General features: G+C 43.8%; 1 protein-coding gene across 2 annotated transcripts in view; it reads right to left on the reverse strand.

Moving 5' to 3' along the window:
* The window catches only part of LOC143956691 (uncharacterized), a 138,056-nt gene that overhangs the window by 30,804 nt on the left and 80,398 nt on the right, over positions 1 to 26,854 (reverse strand). For both annotated transcript variants that reach the window (XM_077466889.1, XM_077466888.1), the window contains one exon: positions 1,522 to 1,812. In XM_077466889.1, coding sequence (XP_077323015.1) covers positions 1,522 to 1,812 — 291 coding nt within the window. The remainder of the gene's footprint in view (positions 1 to 1,521; positions 1,813 to 26,854) is intronic.

The following is a 26,854-nucleotide window of genomic DNA, read 5'->3' on the forward strand; positions in this document are numbered from 1 at the left end:
GACATTACACATAAGGGCCGGTTCACACTGCAGGCGCGGCGAGGCGTCTCCGACTTGCCTCGCCGCGACTTGCGGCGACCTCAGCGGCGACTTGCAGAGGACTTCTGTATAGAAGTCAATGCAAGTCGCCCCCGAAGTCGCCCAGAAGTAGTACAGGAACCTTTTTTCTGAGTCAGAGCGACTCGAGTCGCTCCTCTCAGAACGGTTCCATTGTACAGAACGGGGGCGACTTGCGGGAGCGAGGCGAGGCGAGTCGTGTCGCCTCGCATCGCCCGCTGTGTGAACTGGCCCTAAGTAATAAGACATTTCAGGCTTATGTAAAAATAAATTAAATACATATGCTCTATTCCCATCATCCCATGACCATCAACTAAATCCGACGTCTATATTCAACTAAGGCCTCAACTTATGCCAGTCCTTGCACTGACACATTTTCAGGAATAAATACACAAATACCACTAAATAGCTTCTCATCAGTATATTTTTTTTGTTTTGTTTTTTCATTATGTAAACCTTGACAGGTTTTGACGACCTTGACTGAAGTAAGGGGAATTAAACATTTATAAAATGCTATTTATACTATGCTTGAAAATGAAAAAAATAAATAAATCTGAAAATACACATTTTATTTTGACCTGATGCTATTATTCCAACCAACTGGACTTGAGTTAAGTTGAGCTGAGTTGACTTTGGATTGTTTTACTAAAGTCAAATAAACTGCTGCACTTTACAAAGTAACTTTTCCCAGAATTTAGTGACTTAAGAAAACCCTACTGACTTACATCATCCAATCATGTTCACTCAAAAAATGCATTTTTTTTTTTTACTTTCACCACAAATTACTAAGCTCTTAGGAAAATTCCCTTGTAAAGTTAAACTTCCCTTGCAAAGTGAACAGCTTGTTTGCCTTTAGTTAATCAACCCATTTGATTCACTAGGATCAAGCAAACAGATCACGAAAGTGTGGGGAAAATCTGAAACCCCTATTTACATTTGTTGTACAGTTGTTCCAGGTCAGTAACTCAAAGTACTGAGTAAAGCAAGTCAGTATGACAATCTACTATCATTTACAGTAGCTGTGATAAAAAAATGACATCCTTCATATTTCTCTCATGACAGGTTTCCATTATGAGGTAAAGAGCAAAAACATGTGTAGAACGAGGAAAAAAGGGACTTTCTCTGTACTCCCCAAGGAATGACTCCACAACATTAATGATATTTCTTAGTATTATAAAAAATATAATTTTTTTATTATATCAAGATGGAATTAAAAACATATACACATATTGTTTTTAATCACAGCTTGTTATAACAAAAAAATCTATTTTTATAAAACTCAGAAATATTGATGTTGTGGAGTCATTCCTTGGGGGGTATTTAGAAAGTCCCTTTTTTTCCTCATCCTACTCATGCTTTTGTTCCTTGAATAGATATTTGGACGTGGTGGCCCATTACTAAATATATTAGCACTTTCCTTAGGATATTGTTTTATGATGTATTCAATGCTAAATAAACTCTTACCATTTATATTGACCCAAATTGATTGGCTTTCTAATGAATCAATAAATCGATCCAGTATCTCGGCAGTATAAATGCAAAAGTATTTGCCAGCAATCTTAAAGTCAGGTTTATTTATGGCATAAATTGCATTATTGTGTGCCAGTTTGTGAGATCCGTCAGGTTCCACTTTATAGAACAAAGTCTTCTTCATTGTGATACCATTGGGTAGTGAGCATGTCATCTTGAATGAGTCTTCTCTATTGTACATAGGACGTGAAGGAGTCAGAAAAATGCTTGGAGCTGATGGTTTTTCTACAGGAGAAAGGATACAAATATTAGAGCATCATAGGAAAACACTAGTGTTTAGATATAGGATGAAAACTGTTTGGTAAACATATTGTATGCCTATATACTATATATGACAATGCATGTGAAAGCTATATAGATTACCAGTGTTTCTCAATTAATAGGAAACCTTGGCAGGATCCGGAGTGTATATATTAAAATTAGATATGGTGATGCAGAAAATACATGTCTTTTGGGATTAAAGGCTATACTCTTCAGTTTTCAATTGCTGTGTATAAATTAATAAACCCTGGAAACCTTGGAAAAGGTAACCATACACTTTTTTTTGTATATATTAGACTTGTGCACAACTAAAAAATTCGTTTAGTTCTGTTTCGTTTCTTTCCGTTCCCGTTGATTCGTAGTCATTCGTAATTTCGTAAAACGGGATTTTCGTGTTCGGACTAATTCGTATTTTCGCAAGTAACGTTTTTCGTTGAATCGGAATGAGTCGGCCTTATATTTAGTTGTTTTATAATTCGTACTTTCGGTAGAGAACGTTGTTTTTCGTTGATTCTGGACACAACTCCTACTTTCGTAACTTTTTTTTTTGTTTGTTGATTCGTAATTTTCAGTCTCTTACAATGGCGCTGCCTAATGTTGATTCGTAGTCATTCGTAATTTCGTAAAACGGGATGCTAAATTCTTATTTTCGCAAGTAAGATTTTTCGTTGAATCGGAATGAGTCGTATTTCTGAAGGCCTTATATTTAGTTGATTTATAATTCGTACTTTCGGTAGAGTACGTTGTTTTTCCGTTGATTCTGGACACAACTCCTACTTTTTCTTTTGTTTGTTGATTCGTAATTTTCAGTCTCTTACAATGGCGCTGCCTAACGTGCTTCGAATGGATTCGTAAATTCATTACTTTTTTTTTTTTTTGTTTGTTGATTTGTAATTTTACGTGTCTCTCACACAATGGCACTGTCTAACGTGGTTCGAATGGATTCGTACATTCGTAACCTTTTCTGTTCGTTGACGTTTATTCGTAAATTTACACGTCTGACAAGACTGACAGTGGCGCTGCGGTGCTGCGTGCTTCGAATGGATTCGTACTTTTCTAATACATCACGGTTATTCGTAACTATTCGAAATCTCGTTTTTTTTACTTTCGTTTTTGACATGTGGCTATAGTCTGCCATTTTGAGAGGTTGTATAGTGGTGTGGTGAGGAAGGAGCAGAGAGCAGAGAGCAGAGCAGAGAGTTTTCTTGTTAGATTTGTGTTTGTTTTTGTGTGTTTTGGTGAAATTAGAATGTCTGGGAGTGAGAATGGACGTGTGAGACTTGTGAGTGAGAATGTTGGTGTTGGTATGAGAGTTGTTGGTGTGAGTGAGAGTGGAGGGGAGCGGAGGAGTGGAGGAGGGGACTCAGGGGAGAGGAGGAGTGTAGTGGAGGAGAGGCATGGAGGGGAGATGAGGAGTGTAGGGGAGGGGGGCGTGGAGGGGAGTGGAGGAGTGGAGGGGACTCAGGGGAGAGGAGGAGTGTAGCAGAGGAGAGGCATGGAGGGGAGAGGAGGAGTGTAGGGGAGGAGGGGCGTGGAGGGGAGCGGAGGCGTGGAGGGGAGAGGAGTGGAGGTGAGAGGAGGATCAGTGGGGGGTTGAGGAGAGAAGAGGAGGCATGGAGGGAAGAGGAGGGGAGAGGAGGTGTGGAGGGGAGAGTAGAGAAAAGGAAGCGTAGAGGGGAGAGGAGGCAGGGAGGGGAGAGGAGGATTGGAGGAGAGGAGAGGCGTGAAGGGGAGAGGAAGAGTGGAGGTGAACGGAGGCGTGGAGTGGAGCCAAGGCATAGAAGAGAGCATGCCCATGGAGGTGGAGTGGAGCGGGTGCATGTCCAAAAAAAGAGGCAAGTGTCCACCCCTATATCAGAAGAGATTTCTGACGCCGACCTGCAGCATCACCAGCGAACTAAGAGACAGGGAAGATCAAGGGGGCCCGTATTTACCCCAGAGGAGAATTCTGCATTGGTTGCTGCAGTGAACAGAGACAAACTGAGACTCTTCAGCCTAAATGTCTCAACGTCGGCGAAGAGAGCAGCCTGGGAACGAGTCCGGGACTCAGTGAATGCAGTCTCCAAGGTTCGCAGGGCCACCTCTGGTGTCAGGCACAGGTAATTATTCAAATATTATATCACTCTTAGAACACACCACATATATGTGAAAAATACACAATATAGTCAATATATAGTCAATAAACTGATTTGAACGTAACACAAATATTTATTTGGCACAGACACAGAAAAGTAACATGTAAAATAAAAATAATATTGTTGTAACGTGTATTAACTATACTGTATCTTATTTTTTTCATTTGCAGGTTTTATGATTGTCGGGCGTCAGTTAATAAAAAGATGGAGAAGCATCTTCTGGCCCAGTCTACTGGAGGAAAGGCTGTGGTCTTCAGACAGTGGGAGGCAGAGCTGAGAGATGGCCTGCTTGCAGACGAGGATGTCCCTGGAGTCAGCAGAAAGGGTCCAGCCGAGCATCAGAGAGCTGGTGAGTAAAATAAAATATATCATTATATATTGCAGTTATATGTTGTTTCCAGCTCACTATTTTTTTTTTTTTATGACTACGCATGTAAGACTTAAGTTTTACTTTACATTCATGTTTTGCAGATCGAGCAACGTCATCTGTGGAAGGATCAACTCCAAGTTCCTGCCCTCAATATTCTGGCAGTGGTGAGTACCTAACATAAACACAAAGCAAACATAATAATAAATAAACATAATAACAAACATCTATTTAACATTTAAAGCAGACATCACTAAATGGCGGACTGTGGGCTAAATGCATACCGAGACACTGTGCCAACCGCCACAGTCCAGCCATTTATGTGCCGTTTTGCACACCGAGCCAGAGACACAGCGGGAGACACAGCAGCTCTGAATATTGGGCAAGAACGGAGCTTTTGAAGATAACTTTCCAAGTTAACCAGCAGGTGATTGGTTGCTAGCAACCAATCACCTGCTGGTTAACTTCAGCACCTCCCGCTCCTACCCACTATTCAGTGCTGCTGTGTCTCCCACTGTGTCTCCAACTCTGTGAGACCAAATAAGGTAGCAAGGGGCAGAGCTGTGGAGGCTGTATTCTGACAGGGGCAGAGCTGGGAGGTTAAGATGGGAAACTGGCAGACATGCAGGGTGCTGTGTAATGTGAAGGGGCCCAGAGATGCAGGGGGCTGTTTAATGTGAAGGGAGCCAGAGTTGCAGGGGGCTGTGATGTGAAGGAGGGCAATGGACAAAGCTGTGGGGAGGTGCTATGAAGGTGGCGGAGAAGATTAAGATACCATTGTGAACGGAGGTTCAGAACACTACTGTAAACTGTGATGTGAAGGGGGATTGTGATATGCCAGGGGACTGAGGAAACTGATGTAAGAATGGGATTGAGAAATAAAAGAGGAGGGGCTGTCAAAGCACAATTTAGCAATGATTTTTCCTCTTATCTGGGACTTGCTCCTTTTTTGTTATGAAGTCAGATTTATGACATCTGGCTTCTGCTGTGCTCCCGAAGCCGGGTGACAATCCTCTGCCATCCATTCTCTGGCTGAGAGACTAGCTGATTGTTCTCAGCCAATAAATGTCACACTGTGCAAGGGAATAAAAAAAAAAATTAAAGGCCAAATAAGTCCTGTAGCATACCACTTCCCACAAAACAATGTATCTGTACAGCGCTTTGAGGAAGTGGTTGTACCGGGGTGATAAGCAGCTGCAGCCGTCACCCCGGTACCTCTTTTTAGATCTGGTGGTTGGCTTTGCTATAACAACCGATGCGGCTCCGAAGCTGCTCAGCTGTCATCATAAGGAGTGGGAGAGGATACGACAAGCCCCCCACCTGCCGCTTTCCACCACTTCGCCCGGGTCTCCAGTCCAGAGCGACCAGCCGGCACGTCCGCCGGCATGCCAGAGTCGCAAACAAAGCCAGAATCGGCTTCAATCGAGTCTCCAATGTAGTAACTCAGAAGTTACGTACTCGTTTACATGGCTGCCAATGGCACCGATATGAAAAAATCCACAGTATTCAAATATGCAGATTTTTGCTTTTTGAATACTTGTACATGCAAAGGAGGGATTTGGGGAATGGGATTTTTTTATAGTACAACTGGAAAAACAAAACAAATAAGAACAAAATAAATTATTTGAAAGTGCCCATAATGGTGTTCAAATCACACTTGTGAGGCATTGCCGCGATCCTCACATTGAGAGAAATTATTATAGCAAAAGATCTCTTCTGTAACGCTAAACTGGTAATCGTAAAACAAAAATCCCATGCTCATCTATAGTGATTTTCTAAGTACCATAGTTTCTTGCCATTCCAAGAGCGTTTGCAATTTTAAACCATAACATGTTCGATATCTATTTATTTCGTCACATCGTCTATCACAATATCCCCAAAAATTGGGCTAAATAAATTTACTGTAAATTTTTTTTTTTTAATTCTGTAAATTTTTCCCCAAAAATTGCTTTTGAAAGGCCACTGTGCAAATACACACACATATATATATGTATATATATATATATATATATATATATATATATATATATATATATATATATGATGTTTGTGGTTCTCAGTAATTTTCTAGCAAAAAATAATGATTTTAAATTGTAAACAATAACTGACAGAAATAGGCTTGGTCCAGAAGTGGTTACCTTAACTCTTTTTTATTCTATCTTTAACAGAAAGCCTGAGCCATATTCCGGACCCTCCAGCATCAGCTTCTGTCAGGAAGCAGCGGCACATTACTCCTCAACGTAAGTAGAATACGCAAGCTGCCAATATAAAGAAACAGGACACGAGGCACCATCATCATCCACACTTTACAAACAAGCATTATAAAACACATAAAAAGCTATTTAACAACCATAGATTATTTTTTTGTAATAAAAAGTGGTTACCTTAACTCTTTTATTCTATCTTTAACAGAAAGCCTGAGCCATATCCCGGACCCTCCAGCATCAGCTTCTGTCAGGAAGCAGCGGCACATTACTCCTCAATAGGGATGAGCCGAACACCCCCCGGTTCGGTTCGCACCAGAACTTGCGAACGACCCCCGCGTTCGGTACGAACGTTAGAACCCCATTGAAGTCTATGGGACTCGAACGTTCGAATTGGAAAGTGCTCATTTTAACGGCTAATATGCAAGATAGTGTCCTAAAAAGGGTTTGGCGACCTGCCTCCTGCCTCAGGGGACATGGGTCACTGCAAAAAAAAGTTTTAAAAACTACCGTTTTGGCGGGAGCACTGATTTTAATGACGATTAAAGTGAAAAAAAAAAAGTGAAATATTCCTTTAAATATGGTGCCTGCGGGGTGTCTGTAGTATGCCTGTGAAGTGCCACGTGTTTCCCGTGTTTAGAACAGTCCCTGCACAAAATGACATTAAACGGAAATAACACCATTTAAAACTGCTTGCGGTTTTAATGTTATATCTGGTTCCTGCAATATGGTTGAAAATCATTGAGAAACATGGCATGGGTAGCCCTCCCTGCCCATTACCAGCCTATTTGGGTCTTGTACGCATATTAAGGGGAACCCCGTACCCATATTAAAAAAAGGAAATGCGTGTGGCCCCCAGGCCCTATATACTCAGAACAGCAGTATACAGGCGGTGCAAACAAGACAGGGACTGTGTAGGTTTGTTGTGTTAAGTTGAATCTGTTTGTCATTTTCAACCGGTACATTTTTAAAGTGTAGCTCCAGTTAAAAAAACTATCTTTAAGCTTTTTGGAAAACATAGGGAAGGGTTATCACCCCTGTATAATTTGTTTTGTCGTCCATCTTTTTTCATCTTACTTGCTGCTGTCTCCTTGCGTTTGCAAGTAGGAGATGTTTGTAAGTTGGATGTTTGAAAGTAGGGGCCTGCCCTATATTATAGCGGTATGTACTGGGTACAGAGCACGCAGACAGCACGCACTATCTCCTAACACTACTGACTGCAAGCTCTATTATTAACCACTTGTTAGCCCAATGTTTGCATAAAGTGAAAGATGAAGTTATGCTGAGTAAATAGATATCAAACATGTCACTCTTCAAAATTGCACATGCCCGTGGAATGGCGCCAAACGTCGCTACTTAAAAAATCCCCATAGGCGACGCTTTAAATATTTTTTTACTGGTTACATGTTTTGAGTTGCAGAGGAGGTCTAGGACTAGAATTATTGCTCTCGCTCTAACATTCTCGGCGATACCTCACATGTGTGGCACATGCGAGCACATGGGGACATGGGCGCTTTAATTTTTATTTTATTTTTTTATTGTTCATTTTACTTTATTTATTTTAGTTTGACATTTTTTTTCCCAAAAATATATTTTTGATCACTTTTATTCCTATTACAAGAAATGTAAACATCCCTTGTAATAGGAATATGGGGTGACAGGTCCTCTTTACAGTGAAATCTGGGGGGTCAATATGACCCCACATCTCACCTCTAGGCTGGGAAGCCTGAAATAAAAAATAAAAAAAAGATTCTGGCTTTGATCGTACTGGCGAGTTGGTAGAAGCACCGGAGGGCGGTGAGGGGTGGGGGGCGTCTATGGCTGGGTATTTCAGGGTATCACCGAGTATGGCTGGGTATCTCTGAGTATGGCTGGGTATGGCAATTTATGGCAGGGTATTACAGAGTATTGGCGGGGTATTGGCGGGGTACTACAGAGTAATAGCAGGGTACTGCACTGCAGAGTAATGGCAGGGTACTGCACTGCAGAGTAATGGCGGGGTACTGCACTGCAGAGTAATGGCGGGGTACTGCACTGCAGAGTAATGGCGGGGTACTGCAGAGTAATGGCGGGGTACTGCACTGCAGAGTAATGGCAGGGTACTGCACTGCAGAGTAATGGCGGGGTACTGCACTGCAGAGTAATGGCAGGGTACTGCACTGCAGAGTAATGGCGGGGTACTGCACTGCAGAGTAATGGCGGGGTACTGCACTGCAGAGTAATGGCGGGGTACTACAGAGTAATGGCAGGGTACTGCACTGCAGAGTAATGGCAGGGTACTGCACTGCAGAGTAATGGCGGGGTACTGCACTGCAGAGTAATGGCGGGGTACTGCAGAGTAATGGCGGGGTACTGCAGAGTAATGGCAGGGTACTGCAGAGTATGCACTGGTATTGCAGAGTATTGGCAGGGAATTGAGGGGTTAAATTCGGTGAGCAGCGATGTGGGCACTGCAGATGCAGCCCACATCGCTGCTGACACCGATCTCTTTCCCCTCCGCTGTACCGATCGGTACAGAAAGGGGAGGGAGGAACAGGCGTCATAACATGACGCCGGTTTGTTTCCAAGTGATCACTCCGTCATTTGACGGAGCAATCACGTGGTAAACGGCCGCTATGAGCGGCCGTTTACCGTGATGCGCCGGGTCCTATGGACCCGGCGGTCACGGATGCTCTCGAGTGCGCACACCTCGGGGCACGCGAGAGCAGAATTCTGGGAGGCCGTTAATTAACGGCCTCTCTGAGTTAAACAACCGCCCTGAAGCCGTTAATCGGCAATGGGCAGTTGTTAAGTGGTTAAAGCTAGATCACTAGCTATATAGGTGAGGTGAATTTAGTGGTGTATACTGCAGTCAGGGCACAGACAACAACCACTACACAGCAGCAAGATAGGAAATCAGCCAAAAACGATTGGTGTGTACTGTGTTGAAGGTACACAGAACACCCACTGCTTCAGATGCAAAGTAACACACTACAGGAGGCCGCCTTAAAGGCGGCCTTATATAGTGTGGGGCGTGCACTACACAGCCTGAGCTATGATTGGCCACAGGCAGGATGCCTGTGGCTAATCATGGCTCTCCTCGCTGCCGGCGCTGCGATTGGCCAAGCATGCGGGGTCACAGTGCATGCTTGGCCAATCATCGGGCAGCAATGCACTGCGCCAACGCAGTGCATTGTGGTCCGCGCGCGCGTCACTCGAATTTTGACGCGAACGGCCAAAACGTTCGGAATTCGCCGAACGGCCGAACGGCCAATGTTCGAGTCGAACGTACGTTCGACTCGAACACGAAGCTCATCCCTACTCCTCAACGTAAGTAGAATACGCAAGCTGCCAATATAAAGAAACAGGACACGAGGCACCATCATCATCCACACTTTACAAACAAGCATTATAAAACACATAAAAAGCTATTTAACAACCATCCATTTTTAAGTTCATACACACACACCTCAAACTAGGGGTCGACCGATTATTGGTGGCCACTTTTTTGTAATAATCATTATCGTTGACAAACTTACCAATATAGTGCTTCAAGGTGTTGTACTGGGGTGATGCCTGCAGCGGCAGACATCACCCGGTACCGTTTTTTAACAACCGATATGGCTAAGCAGCCGCTTGTCTGTTATTACAAACAGCCGGAGGGGATGTCCTCCCCAGAAGTGCAGTCGCTGTAAATCTGAGGAGAAACTCTGAAATGAGGTGGAGCTCTGCTGATTTTATCATCCAATCGTGTACAAGCAAACATTCTGTTTTTTTATTTTCCTTGCATGTCCCCCTCAGATCTACAGTGCACTTGTAGTGGCAAGTGTATTTTCCTTTAGTAAATAGACCCCACTGTTTGTATTGTAACCTATAATTGTTTATTCTATTACTACAATATTTGGAAATGCATCTGATCTTAGTATCCGACCGCCACTACAATCGGCCACCAGTAACTATGGTGGAACTTAAAAAAGAGTAGCAAAAATAAAATATTTGCTATATAATGAAAAGAAAAACAAACATATGTTTCTTTAAAGCATTTGTTAACCTAAAAAAACCAAACCTGTTCCCTTAACAACTTAAGGAAGGACCACATGCCGCAGTTATACGTCGGCTGTTTGAAGAGGACCACCATTGTTATGGCAGCAGATAGCTGCCATAACCCCGGTATCTTCTTCAGCGGGCGGTCCTCTTTCAGATAAAAGTGGTCACTTCGGCAGACTTGCCGCGAGTTCACTTTTATTAGGGGCATGAGAGGCCCACCACGCTCCAGTCGCCTCTGCCGCTTACCAGTAGCAGTGGAGACGATCAGGTCCACTTCTGCCCTCCAGTCTTAAAGGGGCTTTTTTTGGGGGGGGGGGGAATATGACAATTCTTTTTATATACATTTTTTTTGCATTTTAGTGTAAATATGAGGTCTTTTTGACCCCAGATTTCACATTATAGAGGACCTTTCATTCTTTTTTTCTATTACATGGGATGTTTACATTCCTTGTAATAGGAATATATGTGACACAAAATATATTTATTTTTTAAAGGACAGTGTCAAAATAAAAAATTAAAAGTAAAATAAATATTTTTATTCTAATGTCTAGAAATCTATTTCTTTGAATGCTATCATCAACATTGGCTATCTCGTCTATTTCAGATCAACAAGACCAGTCAGAGGGGAGAGCGCAATGCAGCCTGCCTTGCTCACCTGTCCTTATTTGCGAGGGCATTGAGCTCCAGAATGAGCCAGAGCTTACCCCTGTGATTCCCCAGACTCCTGTCTTCTCCCCATGGCCAGAGGAGGCCACGGGCCATGTTTCCCGCATCCTGCCACCATCTGATGCTGCCCCTGGTGTGCCTCTACAGGAGCAGCCACAGCTGTTGCCCCCTCGTACCCAGATGGCACTGCCATCTACTGCTGTACCACCTGGACCAGCAACTGTCCCCGATGCAGTGCATCAGAGGCTCCTCAGAGAACTTCAGAGTCTGGCAAGTGACAATAGAAGGATGTCAAGGGACATCAGGAGGTTAACCCGGAGCATTCAACTTGCAGCCAGGCAACAGACTGACCATATGGAGATTATGTTGGCCCGAGTAAACCAACAGCAGAACCAGGCAATGGAGCATTTGAGACTCTCTTTGATGGAAGCAATTTCCAGGCACAATGCTCCATTGCCTGGGAGCTCGTCTGCTAGTACTCAGAGCAGCAGAGAACCCTCTCCTTCGGAAATCTGAGGGCTAGTTCTTCCTCTGTTCCAGGACCCAAGGCAGCTCAGCTCACCTTTTTGTTAATAGTTGTATATATGTATACGTGTTAATATACATGTTTTTTTTTTTTCTACAATTGTTTGTGCAAATTATTTTTGCCTAATAAAAGCATACTTTAGTGCTTATATATTGATTATTATGTGACATTGTACACTTTATTACATAGCTGGTTGCTTAATAAAAACTCACATGCTATCACACATGGTAATCAACGTAAACAGTTAAAAGAACATCTTTGCCAGTTGTCACCGACAACTTCATTTAGGTTTAGCTAGGTATTATACTGCCTCGCTGACCTTAGTATTCTCTTTCTTTTTCCGCATCATTATATGTTGTAGTTCAAAGTTGCAGTAACAGAAATGGAAATAGTATTAGTCGTGATGACTAATACTATTTCCATTTCTGTTACTGAAACTTTGGACTACAACATATAATGACCTGGAAAAGTGTTCGAGTCTTTATTTTATGTTTGAAAGGAACATGCATCACTTGAGATTCCCTCCACGTATGGATACCGGTATTGGATACGAGTAAGCTTTTATCTGTACTCGTCAATACCAAATACCATTACCTGCGTCCAGGTGCCACGAGGGAGCTTGGCGCCGGCTTCCCTGCCAATCAAGAATCCGGGAGGCCTGGCTTTCTGATAAGCTGTGAAGCCGGCATCACACTCTCTAACAGCACCTGGATGCACCTGAATGGTCTTTGGTATTGGAGACAAGTACAGATAAAAAATTACTCGTATCCAATACTGCTATCGTGCATCCCTACATACAAGTTTGCCATTATTCATACATCCTAAAAGATGTGTATGGTTAATACATACCTGTGAAGTTTTCGACTTGCATGTGTCTGTCATGATGAAGCCTCATCCACTCATTCCAGTGGTACTTTCACTAAATTGGCAAATAAAACAAGAGTTACATAAATGAATGGAAATCAATGATAGATAGGGGAGTAAGTGGGCAGATGAGCAGGTACTGACCTATTTCTGACTCACGGCAACGCAATTGCAGTCTTTTCTTCCTTGTCGTGGGTGATGACTTTCCAGAGTGCCAACTTACAAGTGCCATGTTGCCAACACTGTGGCCTGGAGATTACATGAATATCTTGGTGGACGGGATATATTAGCAGCAAAATCGCCTTGCCATCATGTAGGTGCCATCAGAGGGTGAACAAAAACAAAACATTTTGGTGGTAGGAGTATAGGAGAATCGTAGTACCATTGTAGGCCTTCATTTTCCTGTGTCTGTATGTATATTAACAGCAGACTCAGTATCACCATTATTTCCACCACCAGTACTACAAGTATAAGCAAGCAGCCTGGCTGGCAAGCTGCATAACAAAACAACAACAGATTTAACTTAAAAATACAAATAATGGTTTATCTAACTGCTTACTAGGAGAAAATTCAATGGTATTGTGTTTAAAGTGCACTGTTTAAATTATGAAAAGGACTGGAATAATTGTATAACATTATTTCTTATAAGTACATACCGTGTTTCCCCGAAAGTAAGACAGTGTCTTACTTTCTTTTTATCCCCAAAAGCCCCACTATGTCTTACTTTCGGGGTATGTCTTATATTGGAAAAAATCCCAGCATGCAGAGCTGCACTGCACTACAGAAGAGGACTACAAGTCCCAGCAAGCAAGGCTGCACTGCATTACAGAGGACTACAAGTCCCAGCATGCAAGGCTGCACTGTACTACAGAGGAGGCCTACAAGTCCCAGCATGCAAGGCTGCACTATGGAGGACTACAAGTCCAAGCATACAAAGCTGCTATGCTCAGCAGAGGAGAACTGTAAGCCCACACAGCCCGGTATGTTGGGACTTGTAGTCCTCCTCAGCTGCATCTTGCGGTTACATAATAAGAGCTGCAGAGAATTTCTTCACACCCCCCCTCCCCCTCCTTGGTCTCTCTCTCTGTATGACCAGCACTGACCTGTACCGGGAGGACACAGAGCCAGTGACACCTGTCGGCAGTGATCTGGGACCTGGCGCAATAATCCCCTTCTCTGTGGTTGCGTCGCGCCGTTCTGATCAGTCTCGGGCAGCGGCTGTCACTCACAGCCGAGCAGAGTGAAGCCACCTCCCCCTCCTCTTGTATGGCTACACAGTGCTGTGTATGGAGGAGGAGGAGGAGGAGGAGGAGGAGGAGGAGGAGGGGGAGGCGGCTTCAGTGAAGCCGCCTCCCCCTCCTTCTCCTTCATGGACAGCACTGTGTAGCCATACAAGAGGAGGGGGAGGCGGCTTCACTCTGCTCGGCTGTGAGTGACAGCCGCTGCCCGAGACTGATCAGAACGGCGCTGTCTCTTCAGTCGGAGGGGGAGGGCGCTGGCCTGGCACCCCCCCCAGGGTGTGGCACCCGGTGCGGCCCGCACCCCCCGCCCCACTCTTAGTACGCCACTGGAGGCGGCAATACCCCCGTGTTTCCCCGAAAGTAAGACATATGTCTTATTTTCGGGGTACGGCTTATATTAGCCGACCCCTCTGAAACTCCCGATACGTCTTACAATCGGGGGTGTCTTACTATCGGGGAAACACGGTAATACAGCAGCTTGAGACAGTTTTGACACCTGTCCAGGTAGTGAAACCCTGACAGGAGGCAATCCTCCAAGGTGCTTTTTGCACTCATGCGTGGTCTGTGTGCTTTCCTGATATATTGCATGACCATGTGCGCAGTCGCACTGACAAACGGTTTGCCTTTCACCTTCATGGTGCTGCTTTATACCGAACTTAAAGGGAATGCATTTGTATTCCAGTGTCCTAGGTATTCGAGATTTGAGATGAAGGCAGGTGGAATGGAAATAGCAGGACTATTGCAGCAGGAAAGTTTCACACACTGAATGGTTTAAAGTTTTAATTTAAATGTACAAATGATACAGCTGTCCCATTTATTTATTATGCTACTAAATGACACAGTTGTCTCAAAAGGACAACTAACTTTTAAGTTATAATACCAGATCAGCAGCTAAAACCTTGGGCAGTAAAATATCATGGCAGGAGGTATGAGGTGGGACTTAGTAGGGGCTCATTCCATGCCAAATCATCACAAACCAAATGGAACTTTGTTTTAAACCTGACCATCTCAGATGTTCATTAAATTTGATAGGATGTTATAGGGTCAGACATGGAGTAACTACCATATCTAACATTTAAGCCCTCACGGAAATGGTCAGGGTGGGACATGTGATGATTTGCCATGGAATGAGGGCCTTAGGGGATTATGTTATCATGGATGAGCATTATTTTTTTATTCTACATCAAAGTCAAGAGCAGGGTAACCAAGCTTTGGCAGGTTGATTTTTAAAAAAGCCATTTGCTCTAAGAGCTGAGGCATCAATTGTGAGCGCTGAGGGCATAATATATTTCCTGTTACAGAAAACACCCGCTCACTCTGGACCGTGGTTGAGGGACAGGAAAGAAGCTCCTGGGCTACCGAGGACAAAGCAGGCCACACATCCTTCTTCTCATCCCATAAACTCAAGGGATCTGTACTGGGGGGCAAAGGAGGTTCCGCTAGGTAAGCCCTAACTATGTCACCAGCAGTTTTTTCTTTTCTAGGGGGCTGTTCAGTGGGTCCCACAAAACTGTCAAGTGCCTCAGCCCAAAAAGCTGATGCTCTGGTAGAGCGTGCACTGGCAGCAGTGCTGCTAGAACCAGCTAACAGAGTATCATTAGACATCTCCAGCTCCTCTTCTTCTCCCTCCTCTATCTGTATTCCCATTTTCCTTTCCCTCTCACGTACCCTCTCTATCAATCTATCCCTCCAGGTGGTGAGAGTATTTCTGCGGAGTGCTATCTTGCCTTTTATTCTTGGGTCACAAATTGTGGCTAACATGAACTCGGGGCGAGAGTCGATGAGCTCTTTTATGCGCCAACTGAGTTGCTCCTTCAGCCTCCTCAGAAGGGCATCAACTTCAGCAAGTATATTGCCACCAGGCAATCGTTCCCTATTGGAAAGGAAGGAATCAATTTTATTTGAAAGGTGTGCAAAGAGGGGAACCACTTGTGCCAGGCTAGCACTCTCTTGGCTTAAATTGTCAGTGACATCCTCAAAAGGCCTGAGCACTGTGACAACTTGGTCAATCATGACCCAGTCCTCCCTGCCTAGTGGTCTGGCAATACCAATAAAATGTTCACATGCCATTGCGTGAATTGCCCTCTGTTGCTCAAGTATACGCTCTAGCATATGTAAGGTGGAGTTCCACCTCGTTCCAACATCCTGTTTGAGGCAGTGCTCCACGAGGCCTGCCTTTCTCTGTTCCTGCCTGAGAAGGTGGCTATCCTTCACACTACGGTGAAAGTGACCAGCAATTTTGCGGCACGACTCTAAAAGTGCTGCTAACCTTCCACTGTTAGTGTTATCATCAAGAGCAGACCTAACGACTAGATGCAGGATGTGTGCACAGCAGCGCACACCAACAAATCTTCCATCACGGATAGCCTTTGTCATGTTAGCTCCGCCATCACTGACAACAAATCCCATTTTGACATTAGTGCCTGCCTGTCCCCCTAGCCACCTCCCTATCATTTTCTGAAGTGCATTTAGAATATTCTGTGAGGTGTGCTGCTGATCCATCACCTCAGCATGGAGGAGGAAGGCGTGCAATCCTGTCTTGTGCACTGTGGCAGCAGCCACAGCACTTGAGGTTTTTCTTGACCTTGCAATTGTTTGTGGTGGTGGTTGTATATCTTGCGACTCATTGGGCTGCCACCAATGGGCAGTCAAGGACAGGAAGGCATGCTGGCCACTTGTAGCACTCCATAAATCAGTTGTAAAGTGAACTGATTGGCCAGCAGCCTTCCCCAGCAAATCCTTCAAAACCCCAACACATGACCGGTACAGCGAGGGCACTATAGTTCTACTGAATGTGGTGCGTGAAGGGACCTGGTATTGTGGTGCCACAGCCTGCATCAGCTGCTTGAAGGGCTCCCCTTCGACAAAACTGAAAGAAGCCCCCCCAACAGCTATAAGTTGTCCAATGAGGCGTGTAAGTTTACGGGACTGCTGTTTTGACATACCCCGGTAATGTACCCCTCCAAAATGTTCTATAGTGGGCTGTATGGATTTGTTTAGCATTTTACGACCTGTAGCTCCAGAAGTGGCTGTGACTTTGACACTGCTGCTGGTAATAGTGGTGGTAGATGGGGGAGACACACCCATTTCTTCCCTCAGCATTACTGGCCTATGGTGGCTAAGCATGTGTTGCTTCATCCCAGCGTTCGTGAGATGACCCAATAGTCTCCCACGGCTGACTTCTCTGCTGCATATTTTACATGTAGCTGTGCGGCCATCACCAACTGTCACAAAATGTTGCCAAATTTTAGAACGACGGGTGCTGCCACTGTGTGGTGAAGATTTTTTAGAGAGAATTTCCTCTTCAGCCGCAGATGCTAGAGCAACTTGCTTAATTTTGGTTGTAGCCTGACCTGTGCACTCTGCTATGCTGCAGTGTTTTTGTGATAAAATGGGAGGTGGCCTCATGTCGGGGATAGTGAAGGAGGTTACTTGATGATTAACAGTTGTGCTGGCGGCTCTAATGTTTATGGGAGACTCAACTGGAACAGGAGAGGCAGGTTCCACTGGTGCCGTTCTTTTCTTGGGAATACAACAGTGGGGAATCAAATTTAATATGGGAAGGAGAATATTCTGGCTCATAAATATTTGGTTCCTGATCAAGATTAAAAGGTAAGGTATAATCTGAATCTTCCATGTTTGCGAAGGAGGATTTATCAACATCAGATGTTGGGGGGACCTGCTGAACTCCCTCTTCTCTCGGATGGCTAATGGGAAATGTGACTAAAAAATCTCCCTCATTACTTCTATGACCTGTAGATGTAATTTTTTCAGTGGTGATAGTGGTGCCAATGGGAGTAGCAATAGTGGTGGTGGTGGAACTATGAGCGCACAAAATGTCTTGCTCATATTCAAATATTTAACTTTTAGGCTGCTTAAACGGATGCTCAGAATCAAAAGCCTGTGTAGGTGGTAGTGTCAGGCCTTTCCTGTAAAAAAGACTTGGTGTCACCACATTTCTCAAAGTGCCCATAGCAGAGGTGGTGGTGACACAACTGGCAGTGGCACTAGTAGTTATTGTGCAGGTTGTTCTTGGGGGAAGATCCTGAAAAAGGCGACGACATGCAATAGATGCCGACTGCTTCCTAGTCTCAGAGCAGGACCTTTCAGCCCTGCTAGTAGGGGATTTTGAACCAACAGTTTCCCTCTCTGACCTTTTCTGTTTGGAGGGTGGCCTTAGCATAGCACTATCAGAGCTAGGCCTTTTGCAGCTGCTAGAACTGCCTGAACGCTTTGGCTGAGGCACTGAAACAGGACAGGCAAGCTGCTTCTGCTGCTTCATTTGCTTATCCATTGAAAAGGTACTCTTGTGAGACCTAACACGCCTACTGGAACGTTGTGTACTGGTGGTGGAAGTATGACTGTCTGGGCCTAGCAATACAGATGCTGACATACATGACACAGACAATGGTGGTACAAACTCACAGGTGCTGGTAGTGGTTGTTGTTGCTGTGTCACTGCTGCTGCTGGTACCAGGAGGAGGAACCTCATCTTGAGAGCTTGAATCCATCTTGACAAATTTTTTACGAGACTGGACTCTCTTCTGCTACTTCTCAAATATTTTCTCTCCTCCTCTGCTCAAACTCCCTTTCTCACTCAGTTGTGGAATGCACAATGCAGTGACCTTTTGCCCTTAATCCAACCTCCAGCACAAAAGAAATCATCTGATTGGACTGTAAATTACTCCATGCCAGTAATCCAGCCCCCTCAACTGATTGGCTTAAAAAACTGTAATTCACTAATATCCGGAATAACGAATGCATTCGCATTGAAATTCGTCCGATTTTTGCTATTTTTGGACATTCGGATGCATTCGGATGTATTCGAATTCGTCTGAATTTTGCAACTTTCGGACATTCGGATGCATTCGAATTTCCGTTCAAAGCAATTACGAATAAAACCGAATCCGAAAAAAATTATCTCAAATAGCGAATGATGCAACACCAAGTCGACTCGTGGTTTTGCATAATGAATGATTTCCGTTCAAAGCAATTACGAATAAAACCGAATCCGAAAAAAATTATCTCAAATAGCGAATGATGCTTTAACGCGGACTAATGCAACACCAAGTCGACTCGTGGTTTTGCATAATGAATGATTTCATTAAATTTATCGGACATTCTGATGAATCAATTTCTTTCGAATTGTTAGTAGCTCACTAGGGAATAAAACGAATCGATTCGAATATAATTAAATTATTCGTTATGCGATTACGATCACAAGTCGACTTGCTGTTGCCGCGTTAACGCATTAACGAATTATGCCGAAGGCATTCGCTATTTATGATAATTTAGTTCGGATTCGGTTTTATTCGTAATTGCTTTGTTTGGAAATTCGAATGCTTCCGAATGTCCGAAAATGGCTAAATTCGGACGAATTTCGATTGGTTACGAAACGAATTGCACAAGCCTAGTATATATTAAACTTGCAGATAGTAGCATATAATGGGGAAACATCTGTATGTATTCTCTGTCATGTAAAGACTTTTTCTTTATCGGGTGTTTTTTTTTTTTTTACTTGTTTTGTAATGTTGTAGCACATTCCTATCTTCCTGTATCTCCACCTAAAGCCATCAGTATGATGTTTATCTGTCTATGTAGCTAAGTTTCACTATTAATATCTGTCTGTCTGGGATTGTTGTTACTGTCAGAATCTGTTCCTCATTATCATTACCTGTTCAACATGATCAAAAAGTAATAATATAACTAGGAACAGATATTTTACTTCACCAAAAATGGTTACTCTAACTATAAGACACACTGAGGCGCTCAAAAACTGCCCATAAAACATTGAGTGTTTTTGTGTTGCTTTTGCAGCGCTTTAGCCCTGTTTTTGTGGGGCTTTTGGGGCGTTAGCGGTGTGCTTTTTTTAAGGTCACATGACCGTAAAAAAAAAAAAGCAGTTTAGCGGCGCTTTTGAGGAGCCTTGGAAGCGCTTCCCATTCATTTTAATGGACAGGGGTGCTTTTTAAAGCACTCCAAACATTCCACAAAGATGCTGCTTCCTCTACTTTTTGTACTGCCAGCGCACCGCCTCAGCGTGTAAGCTTCCATTGAAATTAATGGGAAGCAGTTTTCAGGGGCTTTTTCAGGCACTATTTTTAGTGCAAAAACACTTGAAAAACACCTCAGTGTGAAAGGGGTCTTATGGTAACATAGCATTGCCCAGAATCCAAAATGTTGTGTGTTTATTTTTTCATTGTTCTTTTTCTAATTCTTATTTTTCTATAGTGTTATAGTGGCTCTAAAGCTTAAACATTTTTTACATGAATTCCTTATATCAAGGTAAAAAATATTTAGGTAGCAGTAAGTCTCCTCACCGCCCTTTGTACTTACCAGAGCCCTCATTTGATCCAGCACTGTGTCCACCTGTAGCAGCTCTCTCCTCTTCCTAGTCTCCCAAGCTTTGCTGAGGCAGTTGGAGCCAATGATAATGAATTCCTGTGGTGAGGGGGCAGGGGGAGGGGCCAAGCTGTGCTGTTTGTGTCTGGGGACACAGGCAGTGAGGCTTGGGATGGAGCTTGCAGGTATGCCACCATAGGAAGAGGGGGAGCCAGGAGCACCAGCAGGGGACCTGAGAAGAGGAGGTTCTGGGCTGATGTGTGCAATTCCATTGCACAGTGCAGGTAATTATAAATCTTTTTTGGGGGTTTGTTTTAGTTTGCAATCACTTTTACAATTTCATTGTTCACACATTCAATAAAAAATGAAGATAAATAACATTGTCAATCAGTTATTATATGTGTAGCCAGGTTATTGGTTAAGAATAGAGAGTGAGAGAAACACTGGCTGTTGCCTGTAAGCAGGTGATTCCAAGAGGGTTCTGAAGGGTTAATAGTTTTCTTTTCCTGTGTTCTTGCCCTCATATTAATTAGGTCAATCATGTTGCAAACTGTTACAATGTTTAAATGGTGCACTGTGTTCTTAGGTTGACCTGCTGAGTTGGTGGATCTGAGAAGGAAGTTAACGCTGCTGACCAGGTTTTCTCACTCTTTTTGACAGAAGGTTGTCGCCCCTTGCAGATCATACCATATAAATAGGGCTCACTAAGTGCCCTGAAAGAGCTGTCTGGGGAAAGACTGCTAAAATGCTGCTATTACTCTGCCAGTATGGATCACCCCTTTGAGGGGGTGGTGGGAGCTCAGTCAGGGTTCCAGTGGGGTCTGGAACCCATGGATCTTTATGGACTTAGAGCCCGCAATCATGGACTTATTGCCTTTTGTAAATTATCACCAAATCATGGACTTTTAAAGGATTGCTGCAACTTCTTGTGCATGTACTGCCTAAATTGACTCTTGCCTTTAACCACTTCCCACCTGGCCAATGTACATATATACGGCCGGGTGGGTGCTCTCTCTTTCTGAGTGGACGTTCAGGAACGTCCTTCAAAAGGAGGGTGATCGTGCCCGATACGCTTGTGTCACCGGACACGGCGCATCTGCGATCAGCAGGAGGGCTCTGTGATTGGCCCTCCTGATCACACGACGGCCATGTCCAATCACAACCGTCATGTGATGTAAACACAGAGCCGGTTGGTAGGAAATTGGCTCTCCTCTACTCACACGGAAGTTGTCAGTGAGGAGAAGAGAACAGATCGCTGCAGCCGGCTGGTGATTAGTGAGTATGTGCTGTTTTTTACAGCTTTTTACTCACTGATCACCAACCTAGTGTAAACTCACATGTCACCACACAGTGCAAACACATGTCCCCAAAACACATCCCCAAATAATAAAAACACATGTCCCCCACATATGTCCCACTAAAATCACAGGTCCCAATTATTATCTGCACACATATGTCCGTGATCACCTGCGCATATCTGTACATGATCATTTGCGTACATGTGTCCATGATCACACAAACCAATTATTATACATTTAACTGAATTTTTTTTACCAAAAACATGTAGCAGAGTACATTTTGGCTTACATTTATGACAAAATTAGATTCTATTGGATTTCTTTTAAAATAGAAAGAAGAAAATATATATTTTTTTCCAAATTTCCACTCTTTTTTCGCTTATATCGAAAAAAAAATTAAGAGTCGTGAATAAATATCACCAAAATAAAGCTCTATTTGTGCGAACAAAATTATAAAAATGTGTTGTAAAATGAGTGTAGCATGACCGCGCAATTGTCATTGAAAGTGCGAGAGCTCTGAAAGCTGAAAAATGGTCTGGCAAGGAAGGGGGCGAAAGTGCCCAGTATTGAAGTGGTTAAGGATTGATTTTATGAACTTTGCCATCTGTCTAAGGTACAAATACTTTATGGTGCACTGGAGAGCTTTGTATAGCGAATTGTGTGGAATATGTCTTTGAGAGCTATTACTTGTTATATGTAACTACCTCAGTAAAGGATCTTCATTTGTTCATCTAAACTGCCTGGTCTGAAGGCTCTAAAGGGATGCATGTATGGCGTATTAAAAAAAAAGGACTTACAACAAGGGGACTGAAGATAGAGAAGATACAGTACAGAGTCTAGGGCAGTACAGAGTCTAATGGGCAGAATGCTGTCCAGAGGAAGCTAGATTGCTGTTGCTGTTGCTAATGATTCGATTATTTATGTCACTTGTTAATACACTCTACCAGCCAGGAAATTGGTGACAGGCCAGAGGTGATAGTTACTCTGGTAATGAAGGGGTGTTATGCTTGTCCCTTTACTAGCAACTGGGTCCCCACATACTGGGACTGGGTCTCCTGCAGAGAGAGCCTAGGGACCAAGCCTGTAGTCACGGGAGAGAGATCTAGAGGGGGCCCCCCAGAAGGGAGAATAAGCACAAAGTTATGGAGAAGTGAGTTTGCTGTGTAACAACATTCAAAATATTGTCACTGGGAGTGAGATGATGGGACTGCTGAGTTAGTGGAGACCGGTACATGCTCTGCAGTACCGTCTCAGAAATGCTGCACACCTGGGTAGTGTTGTTCTCTAACAAAAGTGTATCTGAAGCAATTCGTGTCAACGGTGTAAAAAGCTTAGCACTTTGTGGGGGGCAGCAAACAAGCCACCCCCTCATAACAAAAAACTAACCACCTCCTCCCAAGTCCCGATGGCCACACAAATACAGTCCCCCATAAGTGACTGGCAGGGGTGTCCTCCACTCGGCTGGGCTCAGCTGTTCTCGGCCGGGAGGGCAGATTCCGCTCACTTCAGCTTGGCTGTACTCGGGCAGGGGGCAGTCTCTGATCATCTGGGCTCAAGCAAAGGGGCGGTCTCAGCTCACCTCGGCGGCTGTGCTTGGGCAGGGGAGTGTTCAGTCTTGACTCACCTTGGCTTGGCTAGGCTCGGGTGGAGAGGACAGTCATGGTTATGTAAGTAATGATAACTGGCAAATGTATTTGAAGAAGGATGATCATCATGTTAGAGAAGATGCTGATCATGTCCACAGTCTCTGATCATGTCTGCAGCCTCTGACCATGTCTGCAGCCTCTGACCATGTCCACAGCCTCTGACCATTTCCGCAGCCTCTGACAATTTCCGCGGCCTCTAACAATGTCCGCGGCCTCTGATCATGTCTGTAGCCTCTGATCACGTCCGCAGGCTCTAACATCTCCTGTATCATGTCCACAGTCTCTGATCATGTCTGCAGTCTCTGACCATATCTTCTACCATGTCTGCAGTCTCTGACCATATCTTCTACCATGTCCACAGTCTCTAACCATCTCTTGTATCATGTCTGGAGCCTCTGACCATCTCTTGTATCATGTCTGCAGTCTCTGACTATCTCTTATTTCATGTCCCAAGTCTCTAACCTCTTGTATCATATTTGCAGTCTCTGACCATCACTTGTTTCATCTCCTCAGTCTCTAACCATCTCCTGTATCATGTTTGCAGTCTATGACTAATTCCTGTATCATGTCCGCATCCTCTGACCACTTCTTGAGATGGAGCTCTAATAGGGAGAAGTGGAGCCTAAAGATGAAGGGGTGGAGTTTACAGATGAAGGGGTGTATCTTAAACAGGAAGGGATGTGGCAAATTCAGATGGTGGTGCCTGATTTTAGTCTTGCCTAGAGCAGAAAAATCAAAATACACCGCTGCCCTATAGTGTTTAGTAATAGAAGTTCATGGAAAGAGGAGTGAGGAGGGTGTCATTTACCACTGTGTATACACCCCCATGTGTGACTCTATACCCATGTGGGCTGCACAGATTGAGGAAATTAAGGGCTTAGAAGGGAATTGAAATTGAGCATGCTCCGTAGAGGATACCAGCTGGTCTACACAATCTCAACCTGCAGTGGGCACACAGAGAATATGGGAGGGTCAGCTGAAGGCAGGATCAACCAGGTGTATTGATCACTACACAAAACTAATTCTCTGTTATATAGCATGTAATGACAGTTTTTCATAGTCTGGGTTAAATGACACCTTAAAGGGACACCAAGGCTGGGCGGGAAGAAATTAAAGTGATTGTAAACCCTTACAAACCACTTTGATCTACAGGTAAGCCTAGATTAAGGCTTACCTGTAGGTCCAAGAAATATCTCCCAAACCTATACGGTTTAGGAGATATTTGCCCGAAGACGGGCACCGATGTCTACGGCACATGCACCGCAGACAGCGGCGCGCAGACGCACTGAGCGTGGAATCCTCGATAACGAAGATGCCGCGCAATGCCGCGCGTCTCGGCTCCCGTGCGCATGCGCAGGAGTGACGTCATTGCGGCTTCGCCGAAGAAGATGGATGCGACGGACTACAGGGGATAGCGGTGACTTCGCTGGCTCCTGTGTCAAGTAAATGATACATAATGGGCTACTATGCGATGCATAGTAGTCCATTATGCTTTGCCTTTGCAGGGAATGAAAGAGGAAGTAAACTCATCAGGGTTTACTTCCTCTTTAAGTTATTGTGAGTATAGATCCAAACAATAATGAGGAGTGTGATATTGTGATAACAGCCCTAAGCAGTGATATACTACATATGACTATGGCCAGCCTTGGTCAGCATGTGTCAGCCTATTAGACATGTGCATTCTTTTCGTCCGAATGCATTTTCGTCCGCATTTCGGGTATTTTCTTTATCATTTTAACAAACGATAACGAACATGCATAATCTGAAAACCGAAAGATCCGACATAAACAAATGCTTTATTTTCATTTTCGTTTCAACAGTTCGATATAGATAGGAGATTCGACATGATGCTGACAATAGCGATCTGTGTCCATCAAACCTGTGGTTGAATGTGCCTAACCTTAGCTCTATTAGTTCAAGATTATTCTACATAGAGAGAAAAGATTTGAAATAGAGAGAAAACATTCAACATAGAGAGAAAACATTCGACATTATAGAGACAATAGCAAAAAAGGTTGAATGTGCCTAACCTAACTATTAGTCCAAGATTATTCGACATAGAGAGAAAAGATTTGACATGAAGATTCGACGAAGCAGTTGCCACAAGCGGACATTTATGGTCAAATGCTCTGCCCATAGGCTATAAAAGAATTCTAATGTTGGTTGACTAGTAATAATAATCAATAAATAAAATTATTACTAGTCATAAAACATTAGAATTCTACTATAGCTTGTAGGCGGAACATTCGACCAGAAATGTACAATTGCGGCATTGTACAGTTTAGCTGCTCCGTCGAATCTTCTTAGAACATGCGACAGACACCATAAGCCTTCAATGACAGATTCAACCTTAATTATTTTGGATTTTCGAACGAATGCATTTTTAACGAAATGAAATAAATAAAAACGAATTTTCGGGAGTAACTAAATACATTTATTTTTCGGACGAAAACAAAATTCCGAAACAAAATATTTCAGTGTGCACATGTCTACAGCCTATATCCATCAATAATCTTCAATAAACAGATAAAAGGTGGTGTTGAGGGTTTATTGTAAGGAATACTGTATCCTCTACAATAAATTCTAAAAAATATTATGAATCAGCCCGAGGACTTGTGACTTATATATTTAGAGAAAATTCTGGCAATTACCAATATCATTATAATGTATATGTTCACCCTACTTAAATGTGCCATTTTTGTTTATTGATAGCCTAGTATTATATCAAACACTACCATAGGCCCTAGCTCTGTTCCTGCACAACAAAAGTTGAGTTGAGTCCTACCACCAGTCCCAGGAGTCTGATGTAAGGGCTAGTGGTAGGACTCAGAAGGACTCACCCACACTGCTGAGAGGAACTGTCCTTCATATCTACATGTACGGTGACCACGTGGGTATAGAATGCAAAAATGACAACTACTATTCCCCAGCCCTAGGCTAGGGCTACCTACAATTAACATATACAACTAATATGTGAATGAAGGCCGAAACCAAACTGACAAACTTTCAGCCCAAAGCACTGTGTCAGTTCTGAAGACCACTGTCACATTGATAGAGACAGACATCTGATTACATGAGAGAGTTGCTTTCCCAGTGCTACCTCTCAATCTGACAGCCTGCTCCTGTGCTGCTGGTTTCTCTCCTCTCCCCTTGGCTGCTGCAGGGGATGTTCAGGATGGAAAGCGGGAAAAAAGGGCAAAAAAGGGCTAGTCAGTATGTCATTTACTAGCCCCTTTACGCCCCCGAATGTTGGGCTAAATTCGGACCTGAAATGGACCAAAAGACACACGGGACTCCTGTGCAAATTTTCATCGGAGTCACAGTGGAGATATGTGAATGGGCTCCATAGAGAGCCGGTCACAATCTCCTGCTATTGCAAATTGGATGCGGGGTTCCCGCATACAATTCGCAATAGTGTGAACTCAGCCTCACGCACTGTGTTTATTTATAACTGAATCTAAGTAAACTGTGTTTAATATGCTTCAGTTTGTGAATGAACAGGAAGCCTCTCAACACAGACCACTTCCCATTCATTCACTGTCCAGTGCAGCTAAGGCTGCAGAGGAAGGCATATGTGTTTAAAGCGGAGGTCCACCCTAAAATGGACCTCCGCTCATCGGAATCCCCCCCCCTCCGGCGCCACAATCGGCACCTTTCAGGGGGGAGGGGGGTGCAGTTACCTGGATAATCCA

Source organism: Lithobates pipiens, unplaced genomic scaffold (genome assembly GCF_037356315.1).
Source record: "Lithobates pipiens isolate NorthernLeopardFrog02 unplaced genomic scaffold, aLitPip1_a1.2 Scaffold_4, whole genome shotgun sequence".
Taxonomy (NCBI): Eukaryota; Metazoa; Chordata; class Amphibia; order Anura; family Ranidae; genus Lithobates; species Lithobates pipiens.